General features: G+C 54.0%; 1 protein-coding gene across 1 annotated transcript; it reads right to left on the bottom strand.

The window, feature by feature from the left end:
• Positions 1-920: 920 nt before the first annotated feature.
• Positions 921-12234, bottom strand: LOC114485354 (CREB-binding protein). Its single transcript, XM_028486643.2, has 9 exons — positions 12162-12234; positions 11395-11545; positions 10884-11030; positions 10152-10265; positions 8877-9042; positions 8389-8556; positions 6127-6288; positions 5679-5960; positions 921-4207 (listed from the first exon to the last, which is right to left on the bottom strand). Exons 1-9 carry the CDS (start codon positions 12232-12234, stop codon positions 2057-2059), a joined length of 3414 nt encoding a protein of 1137 aa, XP_028342444.2. The 3' UTR covers positions 921-2056.
• Between the last annotated feature and the right edge of the window lie 292 nt (positions 12235-12526).

Raw genomic sequence — 12526 nt, 5'->3', positions numbered from 1 at the left:
CGAGATGGCTGTCTTAGTCTTACCTGGCTAAATCTACAACATTAGAACAAGATTCGAAGCCCTGTGTTACAACTAATTTCTTAGAGTTTCCTCAAATTTAGATTCCCAGTTCAAGTGTTTTGAAAAGATTTCTGTGAATACAGGGCCAAAAGGAAAGCTATTTGGGCTGTGATTTCTAAGTCTGACATCACAACCCCTCGATTGAGACCACCCTTGGTTGGGGGACAGGGGAATGAGACAAGACTCCACTTGCCTGTGCCCTGAGAGGGGGTGCACAGACCAAAGAATGAATGTCAGCTCTCCTGGCGGTGGTCTTCCTCATAGATGTCATTTTTACAGCATTCAGGACCTCGAGTGTCACCCCCTCAGTTAAGGGCCCCTGGAATTGGACTCAGAGAGGAGGGGTGGACCAGGTGGCCGAGTGCAGGTGTCACTCGAAGCTGGAGGCCTCTACTCACCCCAGCAGGGCTGGTGGCCAGTGTTCCACATCGTTCCCCCAGTGGACCCCAGGGCAGCACCTCGCTGTTTCTAGAGGAAGTTGGAGAAGGCAAGGCTGGAGCTGCATCTGCCCAGCCCAGCGTCAGAGGCCGTGGCAGCATCCTCCCTCACTGAACCAGGATTTGGGGGCAGGCCAGGAACCCCCTCTAGTCCCCAGAACACCCTTTGCATCAATTCTGGGATTGGCATGTAGGAGCGGGGGGTAGGGTGGGGGTGGCCAAGACGGGGAGTGTGGAGAGGCAACAAAGTGCTGTTTCAGGGACACTTGTGTCCCCGGCTCTGGGTGAGGTTCTTCCATCAGCAGCAAAGGAGGGCCCTCCAGGCCTTGGCTGAGCCCAGCTGCCACCCTCCCCCACCGCCCCTGGCCACCAGGACCGCGGCCCCCACCTCTCCTCTGTGAGCAAACAGAATCATGTCTTACAAAGAACAGACTCCAAAAATATATATAAATAAATAAAAACCTTAAACATTCTTACAGGGATCTTAAAGAACAGAATACATGTTAAAAACTTCAGTAATTTATATCAATTTTAAGCGGTACTTTATATACAATGGGGGAAAAAAACACATGCATAGTCCAAATACAATGTTGAAAACAGCATTTTCATAACAAAAGAGCTGGAACACGAAGTGTTAACACCATGTACATGAATTCAAGGACCACCCTTTTTGTCTGTTGCACACAGTTTATTTAACAATATGATATAAGAAATGAGTTGGTACTTTACCATTCTATACAGTGATTGAATCTTCTTGAATTTTCTTATTTATAGTAATTATAGCGCTTGCATGATTTACACTAGAATTGCTTTTCCTCATTTCAAGTTTCACATAGAAGAAAGAAAAGAATGCTTCTTCTCTATTAACATTAGCATGGTCTAAGAGAGTGATCATCCCTATTTTTTGTCTAAAACCAGTTTTATCAGAGAAACAAAGCAACAATTTCTACATCTGCAAGACAAGAGTTTGGCTTAAGCCAGTATGTATAGATAGATGTGTGTGTGGGTGTGTACGTGTGTGCGCTCAGGAGCCAATTCCTATCATCCAGGGGTAATACTTGGAGACGCCCACAGAGTTCACTATAGAAAAAATCTTCCCGCAACGTCAGAAAGTTATCGGGATACATTATAAGCTTGCATTATTTCAGGAATCAGTTTCTGAATATTATTTTTCTTCTCACTTTTAAACATAAATGTTTAAAGTCTTGAAAATACAAATAAAAAATATGAATATAATGAACTTGTTTTTCCCGTTAAAAAAAGGCATGAGTCACCAGCAATGACGACAAAAAGAATCCAAACAAAACCCCCCTCCCCCCAAAACAAAAAAACAAAAAAACAAAAACAAAAAGAGAGAGAGACCAGATATTTAAATCAACTGGTTTTTAACAAAAAAATATATTCTTTGTATTGTTTCTTTAAACAGCAATCTACCCTTCCATGGCTTGGAAGTAGCAGTTCCATCTAGGAATAAAAAGAGCCCAGATGCCTGGATATCAGTACAAAAGGTCCAAGAACATGAAAGGGGAAAAAAAAAAAAAAGTGATGCTCTCACAATGCTACAAACCCTCCACAAACTTTTCTAGAGTGTCTCCCGTGGTGTCGCCGACCAGGGACAGCTCATTGGACAACGCACTCCTGTTGGGGGTGTTCAGCTGGGGGAGCATTGCACTCTGTTCGGGGTTCCCCAAGTGTCCCTGATCTATGGAGCTGGCCATGGTAACTGCGAGTCCTGGGTGGGGGGAACCAGTCTGGGGCGAGACGTGGTGTGGTGAAGGCTGGGGCTGTATCCGTGGCGACGGGCTGGAATGTGGAGGCTGGGACTGGGGCCGCGGAGACTGGACAGGGGCCGGAGACCGCACCTGGCTACTGAGGGACGTGGCCATCTGCTGGCCGGGGAGGTGTGAGGCCTGCGGCTGTCCTGAGAGCATGTGCTGCTGGGGGCTCATGGGATTCGGCTGGCCCGGGGACCCGATCTGCTGCTTCATCTGCTGCTGCTGCAGAATCCGCTGCTGCAAGGCCTGCTGGATGTTGGGGGTGCTGTCTGCGCCCAGCCCAGGCTGCCCCATCTGGCTGAGCTGTCCTATCTGGGCCGCCATCTGGCCCATGGAGCTGCCCTGGATGGGGAGGTGCTGCTGCATCCGCTGCTGTTGCATGGCCGCAGGGTAGCCTCCAGGTCCCTGAGGCTGCTGGAACTGGCCGTGCCCCGCCATGCCCCCGGCCATGCCGGCACTGCCCTGCTGCTGCTGCTGTTGCTGCTGCTGCTGCTGCTGTTGTTGCTGCTGCTGCAGGAGCTGCCTTCGCAGCATCTCTCTGTACTGTGGGTTCATACTTGCCATGCTGGGGTTGTGCCCTGGGTTCATGATGTTCAGGGCCTGGCCCTGGGGGTTCAGGCCGCCCATCGCCGGCTGCTGTGGAGGCACGCCGGGCCGCGGCCCGCCGGCTTGCATGGCATTCAGGTTCTGCAGGCTGGGCTGCTGGTGCAGGCCGGGCTGGGGCTGTAGGCCGGGCTGGGGCTGCAGGCCGGGTTGGGGCTGCAGGCCGGGCTGACTGGCCACGTACTTGGCCGTGCGCTGTTTAATGAAAGCTGCCATCAGCTGAGGGTTGGACTTGAGGATGTTGAGCACCTGCTGCTGCTGCTGTGGGGAGCTGGGGGACTTCAGGGTCCGAAGCAGGTCCTGCAGGGCGCCGGGCGAGATGCTCCGGGGCGGTTGCACGCTGGGCATCCGCGGCCCAGCCACGGCCGGCTGGGCCTGCATGGACATCACGGGTCTGGGCATGCCTGGCATCGGCTGCTGCTGGGGGATGGGCGCCTGCTGCCACTGCCCAGGTGGCAGGTTGGGCACGACGGGCCCGCTGACCTGGTTGGGTCGGGGAACGTTCAGGCCCACGGGGGCCATCTGGCTCACCGGGGTCACCATGCCCGTGCGCCCTGGGGGCATGCTGTTGTTGATGTTCACCCGGTACAGGTGCTGCTGCTGCTGGGCCTCCCGCTCAATCTGCCGGGCCGCCTCCACTGCCGCGGGTGGGGGCTGGGCGGGGGGCGGTGGGGCCGGCACCTGGTTGGTGGGCTTCCCGGTGGACACCGTTGTTGGGGGCTGAGTCCGGGCCACACTGGGGAAGCCAGCTGGTGACATGTTCACAGGCGAGGGCTGCGGCTGGGCGGGGGGCTGTGGCGTCTGGGGCGTGCTGGGCTGCTGCGTGGGGGTCCCGGGTGGTGCTGAGGTAGGGGAAGGCAGGCTCTGCTGAGGCACGTTGCGGGTGTTCATGGTGGCCATCCGCCGGCGCATGAGCTGGGCCTGCTGCAGGCGGTGCTGGATCTGCTGCTGGCGGAGCTTGTGTTTGATGTTGAGGCAGAAGGGCACGGGGCACTTGTTTTCTTGGCAGTGTTTGGCATGGTAGCAGCAGAGGGCAATGAGCTGCTTGCACACTGGGCAGCCGCCGTTGGTCTTGCGCTTGCAACCCTTGGTGTGCTGCACCACCCGCTTCATCTTCTGGCAGGACGGCAGTGAGCAGTTGGCGTTGCGGCACTGGCAGGCGTGCACCAGGGACTGGATGCAGCGCTGGATGCTCAGGCGCCGCGACTCCTGGGGGCTCTTGGACTGTGGCTCACCCTGGCTGCTGCCCTCGTCGTCCAGGCCCAGCCCCCACTTCACCATCTTGTGGGTGTGGCTCTTCGTGTTGTAGCAGTTGATGCAGAGGTCATAGTCCTGCAGGCGATGACAAGGGACAAGCCAGCGTCAGCACGCGGCCCCAACCACCAGCTCCCCCCCATCCCCATGAGGCTCACAGATGCCAAACGTGTCTGCTCCCCGGAAACACTCCACAGCCCAGAAATTCCAGAGACCACCGGTCCACCTACTCGCCCTCTTCTGGGGGCCCCTCTGCCTTCTCCCAACCTGCTAGCTCACAGTGTGTGAGGCTTCGTGAGCACCCCGAAGCTGGGGCCCCTACGCTCTGCGGCTGCTGCAGGTGCCCTCGGTGCATCCCCAGAGCTCTGCCGGGCAGCCGGTGGGCGGGCACTGGGGCTGAGAGGCCTTTACCAGGAGGAAGGCCCTGGGCTCGCACCAGGGCAACATAATGTCCCCTCCCCAGGTTTCTAAAAGCTGTACCTGAAGACGGAGACCAGAAAGCACTAGATCTGGAGGATGAGCCCTGTGACCAGGACTGCTAACCTTCTCAGAGCAAGGACGTGAAAATCCCCACAGTGCAAATTAAGAGAGAGGACAAAAGGAAGCTGGAGGGAGTGGCAGAGAGACGAGGGCATTATAGAGGCCTCCTCCCTCTGCCCCCAGAGAGGACAGAGCTGCTGTTGTGGAGTGCTCGACTATGGGGACTATCTAGGCGTTGACACCAGCAAGGTGAGGACTGGGCAGGAGAGGAGTCTGACTATCTGCGGGGGGAGGCAGAGCATGTGATACCGCGTGCGAGTGACCGTCTGTGCCAGGGACAGGCCGAGACCCCCGCAGAGGGGGTGCTGGTGTGGTTTGACCACGGGATCCACCAGGACAAGGGAGGAGGGGCTCAAGACCCCTGACCAAAGGGACCCAGCCTGACAACAGCAGGGAATCCCAACCTCCTGGCAAGCCTAGACTGGGAGCACCAGAAGAGGAACCAGTCAGAGTCCCAATGAAACCAAAGCACCACCATGCTCTCTTCTCTCTGCCCTCCCACCCTGCACTGAGAGGCCTGTGCACATGCCCGACACAGAGCTGGTGTTAATAAAACACAACAAATAAAATAACAAAGTGCCTTATGATCATCTCTGCATCCTGGAAAGGTCAGCACAAATGTTGCCTCCCAGGGAAGCTCACTGGCTTCCCTCCATCCCCTGAAGACCAGCTCCCCCCGCACCCCGGACACATGCCGTTGGGACCAGGTCGGGACCAGGCTGCCCCGTGAGCAGACATCGGCCGCTCCTTGCCCTGGACGGCTGGCGCTAAGCCCCAGAACAGGCTCAGGGCAGGAACCCCACCAACATCGAGAGAAACCCCAAAACACAATCTCAAAACCAACAGTGGACTAGTGGAGTGGACAGATGAGCATTCATCTGGTCATTTTCTCCCTAGAAAATGCCAACTGTCTAAGAGTTGCCCTGAAATACACACGCACAGCCCGAGAGCGCCATGGGCCTCGCCAGCTCTGCCGGCAGCTCTGCGCGGGTAGGTGCCCCGCGCTCACCTCGCACACGGTGCAGTGCCAGCGCGTCTCCACGTGGTGCTTGCACTCGTTGCAGGTGTAGACGAAGCGGTCCTGGCCCTGGGTGTGCAGCTCTACCAGCATGCACAGCGTGGACCACTTGGAACGCCGCAAGGAGGAGAACTCCCAATGCTTGTCCCGGGCCAGCGTGAGGAAGGCGTCCCGTCCGTCCATGAGGTCACAGCTGAGCAGGGGGTCGGGGTCGACGATGGGGGGCAGCGTGTTGATGACGGGCCCAGCGTGGAGGTGGATCACAAAGAAGACCTGGGACGGCAGGGAAGAGCAGCGTCAGCCCCGCAGACAGAAGGACCGAGCCGACTCCTGCTGTCCCCGGGGCTGAACTGCGTTGGTGACAAGCAGCGTGGTGTTGCCAGGCCGGGCCTCCTCCCCCGCACTTGGTCCGCCCCCACCCCTTCCCGCCCACCCCCACCTCTTTGTGCTTCTCCATCGTGGCATAGAGCTTCTGGGACAAGTCGTTGGACACGTTGGGCATGCTGGGCTTTTTCTTGTTGGCTCGGCTGATGCTGCTTTTATTCTTGTTGGTTTTCTTGTTGTTCTTTTTCTTGGCATTCTTGCTGTCGCCCTGGCTGCCCTGCAATAAGACTCAGAGCTGTCGGCCCTGCCTAGCCTCCTGCTCCAATGTCCAGCAGGGAGGCCACCAGTTCCTGCTGCGGGGGCTCCAGGGAGCTGGGCCTGAGGCAGGAGACCGCCGAGCAGACCCCTACTTGCCTGGGCACAGGCTGTGTGCGTGGCTGTCAACACTGCTGCCTTCAGAGGAAACCGCTGAGGGGAAGGAGATGAGTATGGAAGCAGGGCCCGGACTTGGCCAGGACCAAATGGGTACAGTGGTGACAAACATAAAGCAAGCACTGCCTGTGCCACAACAGCTGCACATCACGTGGAGGCTGGAGGGAAGAACACACCTGGGATGCTAGTTGGGATCTAACCACTGAGGAGGTGGAAGCCGTTTTTCCTGGTCCTATGTTTTCTACTGGCTGGAGGCAGGCACTCCTCCTCGACGGGCACACAGCCAGGGCTGTGTCCCCCTCAGAGCCCCTCTGTGGCAGCTTGGTCGGCAGCACAGACTCTCCTCCTAGCACCCCCTGAGCCCTGGATGCCAGTGCTGACTCAGGCCACCTCCTGTGCCTGGGTGTCCATCCGGCAGAGGCAGAGGAACCTGCCTAATCGGCTGTGGTCTTTCTCCCACAGGCACTCCAAGTTTCCAGTGAAATCCAGCCCACCCTTCCAGGTCAGCTTGAGGGAGGGACCTGCCGGCATCTCTCCAGTCCCTGAGGAGCAGCATCTCCAGCCCTAAATCACCCAATGTTCCAGGGGACGACGGGTCCTGCCTCCAGGGAGATCCAGCAAAAGGCAGGCAGAGAATGATGACCACAGCCCTCAACCTCTCCTCGGGACCCACCTGTGACATGAGTACTTGTCACATCCTCACCCACGCTTTCTCCATTTTGGAAGGGGCTAGGGATGCTGTCTTGCAAAAAGGACACACCCTAAAGCACATGCTGCCTGGTACGAAGCAGCCATGCAGACATTCAACCCTAGACCCCTGGCTCCGGATGCTGGCTCCACATGCAGCCCCAAGCCCTCCTGGGGGCCCCAGGCCTGCACAGCTGGTAATAGGCATCTCGAGATTAACACATCTGCAGCCAATTCTTGACTTCTTCCCCCAAGTGTGCTCTCCCTTCCTTCTCCCCTTTAGGGAGACACAGCAACACTGACTCAATTCTAAGACCCCAGACCCAGCAGGCAGCCTCGATCCAGGATCTTCCTCGTGCACCACGAAGATGCGCCCTAAGTTCTGAGGTTGTTACTCTCAAAACACATCATACGCTGCTCACTGCCGACAGCTACGAATCCAACTAAACCACCATCATCTCTTACTTGAACATGTGAAACACGGCACACTTGCTCCCGACTCGGACTCTGACACCCTCCTCCTCCTGCTGGAGGCTCCTCCCCCTGGATCTTCTGGGTTCCTCTCACCAGTCAGTCTCTGCTCAGGTGCCACCTCCCCAGACAGGCCCTCCCAAAGGTGCTGCATCTGCCCTCATCCCTCGTGTCTGTTCTACACCATCTCAGCATGCACCACACACTAGGACACACACCCCTTGAGGGCAGGGATGGAGACCTCTTTTGTTCCCACTGCACCCCTCGGGACGGTGCCTGCACATGGTGGGGGCTCAGTGACCAGAGTGAGTGCACAGACGCGTGAACACCCAGTGAAGAGTGGGGGGCAGTTTACAACAAGGAGAGTGAATGAGGCCTGGCAAACAAGAGTCTCCTCCTCAAGTCATTTCTAAAGTGAACTGACTGGTTCCTGATCATGACACCGGTCTCCATCTCCATCTCCAGCACCTCTTCTGGGCTCCCTGGCAGGGCGCCCTCCTCTCTCATCTTGCCGTGTCTCAGCCCCGCTGTCCTGCCCAGAGATGCCAGAGCAAGCCCCTCTGTCCACCTAGTAGGTGATGTGTCTCCAGTTCGCCCAGCACCCAGTGTGGGCTGTGCCCCCAGGCCCAGGCCTGCCCTGTGGTGGGCGGTAACATGGTGAAGTTATGTATGAAAACACCACCACAGACAAAGGAGGCCATGTCTTGAGAACCGAGCAGCCCACACTCACTCCCTGACCTGCTAGAGCACAGCCTTTGGCACATGCGCTGGGGCCCTTAGGCTTTACCTCCGGGGTCTCACTTGCCGCGGTGCTCTCCTCCTTCTTCCTCTCTTCTTCCTCCTGTTCCAGCTCCTTAATGCTCTCCTCCAACACGTTAGGCCAGAAGTCACCCTCGAAATAGGGCAGTTCCTTGGCACTGGTGAGCCTGTCTTCAGTTGCTTGTTTGAAAATGTCCTGGAAAGTGAACAAGCACAGCGGTGAGACGACGGGGGCTGGCCGACACTCTGGGGAGGGGGCTTGGGGCCAAGACATGGAGAGGGGACCACGCACTCCTGAGGCGCATGGTTTCACAGGATCTGCCGCCACTTCTCTTGGACTGCCAACTGCAAATCTTGACAGACAGCAGAGAAGTTGCTTCTTAGTTTATGATTTTAAAATTTTTAAATTTTTGCTTTCCAATACTCATAAGTAGATATCATGTGAGCACAGAGGGAGACACGTGAAGATGTGGGAGTCAGTGGTGAGGAGCCCCCCGCCCCCAGCGGTGTGGGCACCTTATAGTCATGGATGATGCGCTCGGCAAAGGCCTTGTCCAGCATCTTCTTGTACCACTCCTGCAGGCGCTTTGGCTTGGGGATTTTTTGATCCGGGGGGTGGCAATGGAAGATGTAGTCGTCTCCTTCACTTGGGGGACAGGCCCAGATGTGTCCTGTTACATACCTGCAGGACATACACACAATTCAGATGGAAGCAGTGAGCGAAATCATCCCTGCCTTTGAGGAGTAACAGCTGAGGAACACGGACCAAAGCAAGGACAGAAATAACTATGAAGAAAAACAACAAAAAAGAAATTACAAAATGCTTCTGGCAGAACACGTGAGAGGCCTAAGAGAGGTTCCAAACCACTGTGCTGGGGAAGGGGGTTAGGGTAAAGCCAAATCTCTACAGAGTGCAAACGCAGCCTGGAAATTGGCCCTACGGTACCTCCCTCTTGGGTGTGCATGTCAGGCAGGGGCTAAGGCTGCAAGGGAACCTGTGACATAGGAGAGAGCCTGGGAAGACGGCAACGCATCAGGTGTATCAGACAGCTTGTCCCTAGGGTGGATGTACTGAATTTCCTATCTACTTTCTCCTGCACATTGAAAAGGAAGTTGAGTATTTCTTTCTAAGGGGTTAAAGACAAAATAGATCTCATTCATTCTGCTCAAGACACTTCCATCAAACATATCTTTTCCAGATTTGGGAAATAAATGTGATCTAGAACGTAAGAAGAGAGACACGAAAAGAAGTCAGACACAAGAGACCACAACTGGTAGGATTCCGCTTCTATGAACCATCCAGAAAAGGCACATTTATGGAGACAAAAAGGAGATTAGTAGTCACTGGGGGCAGGGGTCCAAAAGGGATGAACAGCAAATGGGTGCAGGGATCTTAACGGGGGTGGGGGGGATGAGAATGTTCTGAAACTGATTTACCATGACAGCTGCATTACTTGGTAAAGTTACTAAAAATCACTGAATGTACACCTGAAGCAGGTGAATTGTATGATACATAAAATATGCCTCAATAAAGTTTTTAAAAAACAGACTATAATGGAGAAAAACACAGAAGGCAGGGAAAGAACATGAGCTGTGCTGGGAGCCCCAGACCCAAGTGGCCCAACAGAGCATCTGGCTGGAAGGGTGCTCTGGAGACCCCTGAATCCATTTAAGGACATCAAAATAAAAACACAAAAAACCTTAAGAAATACTTGTGTTATTTCACAAAATACACAATGAAAATTAAAAACGGAGTTTTTATTAGTTCTGAATAATTTGAATTAAACTCACCCCAATTTCTTCACGTACTCTAAATATCCAATAAGGATCTCATGGTAAACAGCTGTTCGGAGGCATCGGGGTCGGAAGAAATGAATACTGTCCAGATAAGATATGTACACACGCCTGGGGGGCAGGGTGAGAAAGAAATTAATTGAAAGTTCAGGTTATCTCCCAAACTTGAAACCGAACACCAGCATCTAAAAAAAGCTCCAGAAATAAATTCTGTTTTGATAGCATTTACACTGGCCACAAACAGGACATAAGAAATCTGCCATCACCAAGCTCTGCTACCAATCAATAAAACAGAATTCAATTTCATCACTGAACTACAAAGCAATGCCATCACTCACCATGGGGAACCGTGGAGAGATCAGGGCAAATTAGGAAAAGCCACTTCTAATTCCTTCTCACCCAGATTCTTGACTGAACATGAAATAACTCTCAGCAGAGGTGTGACATTTTCATAGGTGCATCAAGGAGAAGCCCAGCCTGTGCAGCAGTCCCCACCCCCTTCTCCATAGGTTTACCTGCCCCAGGTAAGACAGGGGCAACAGCAAGACCAGGATCAAAACCCATCTGTGCTTACAACACAAAGCACTCTACAGTCATCAAAACTCTTCACTTCCCACTGGCTTAGCAGAAAACAAACTAACGAAACTAACTAGTAGTTCTCTAAGATGTTTAGAGCCTCGGTCGCTAGCACAACACGTGACACGCACCCCAAAGGAACCAGAGGATTACCTTGTGTTTGGAGGGGGGCAATCAGAGCCATACTCTTGGACGTGCATCCCAAAGAAGCACACGTCCACTCCATCAATTTCCTCAAAGGCAAAGAGTGCTTTGGTTCGATACGGGAAAGATTCAGACATTTCCCCAGAATCCACAAACCTGAAATAAAAGAGCCTGATGTTTGCATGCATCACCACCATTTACAAAGCGCTTTACAGACGAGACCTGCTGCCGTAAACCCGCTCAGTGCAGAGAAGCTGGAGGCGAGGTCGCCCCTTCTGACCACTGGCCCAGAGCTCCTCCACTGGCCCAGGCAGCTCGGAGACTTGATCCCATTTCTTTGTGACACTGCTTCACTCATACAGGAATTCCACCTCCCCTGATGAACGTGGGATACTGACAGAAGGGTGGCTACATGCTAACTGATGAAAAGCTTTCAAATTATGCAAACTCTAAAGCTTTGCCAGAAAGCAAGGCTCTGGTTAACCACGTGGGGTGCCCACTGGAACGTCTGCACACAAACCGTGACTTCATCCCGGGCTTGACCTCCACCGTCTTGTCTGAGCTGGCCACTACACGGACAAACACCTCCCCGGCTTCAGGATGATTCTGTCGCCGCAAAAACTTGTTGACTCGGTCTTCCAAGTGGTTTCCCAACCGTGTGGTCTGCAGTCCTGCAAAGTCCAGCACAAGCAGATGAGAGGGCTTCGGGAGGGTTGAGGTCACAGAAACCACCTCTTTCAGTGTAGTCTGGTATTGTAAGGAGTAACATTCTCCAAATACAGAAGGGATCTAATGTGTCCTATGAGGTAATAAGCATTTTATAAAAAAAAGGTGGACCCTGGAATCTCAGGCATTCCATGCATTGAAAACTGCTGTCAAATGCCCAATATTTCCATCTTTTTCTAACTGTAAGGGGCAGAAGAGACACAAAGGTGGACCCAAATCTGAAAGAAGATGGGCTCTGGGGTGAAGCAAGGGAGCAGGCACGAGGGAGCCACAATGGGTCCACCCTGCCTCCTGCCTCACATGCCCAGCCCCTAGTGAGACAGAGATCTGGCCCTGGCTGCACCCACACAGCTGCTCGGTGTCACAGCTTTGCCCCAAGGCTGGAACGCACACTTGAAGAACTCTTAACAGAAATAGGGAGCCTGCCACTGCTTTCCCTGGAAGGCAGGGCTGGCACAGCCTCAGAGACAGGATGGCACAAATGCCCCTTCCTGCCCAGCTCTGATGAGAGTCCTGGTGCAGAGTCTGAGACAGCTAAGCTAGCATGCAGCCAAGGGCTACCTTGCTCTGTGAGCATTCCAAATCCTGGGCGGCAAGGGACGCTGTCCCAGGATGCAGACATGCCCAGCACCATTGCTGGTGGGCTCCTCCGCCCTGCCCCTCTGTACCCTCCCTTTCCCAGGGACAGGCCAGGAGTTACACAGCATATAAATACACATACAGTCATAGCATAAAAAAACTCTGTGTATATGGGGATAAAAGACTAGACAGGAAAGCTGCAAAAGATTAACAGTGACTATAGATGATAGGATTTTAGAAGATTCCTTACTGAGGTTAAGAAATATCTGCAAAATTTAGGCTTTTTAAATTTAGTTTCTCTGCGATAAACATACCAATGGTGGAATTTTTTTGGTATATAAATTATA

The sequence above is a fragment of the Physeter macrocephalus genome, unplaced genomic scaffold, assembly GCF_002837175.3.
Source record: "Physeter macrocephalus isolate SW-GA unplaced genomic scaffold, ASM283717v5 random_1105, whole genome shotgun sequence".
Classification (NCBI taxonomy): Eukaryota; Metazoa; Chordata; class Mammalia; order Artiodactyla; family Physeteridae; genus Physeter; species Physeter macrocephalus.
Note: the sequence above shows the minus strand (reverse complement) of the source record. Positions and strands in the feature narration are given on the sequence as shown.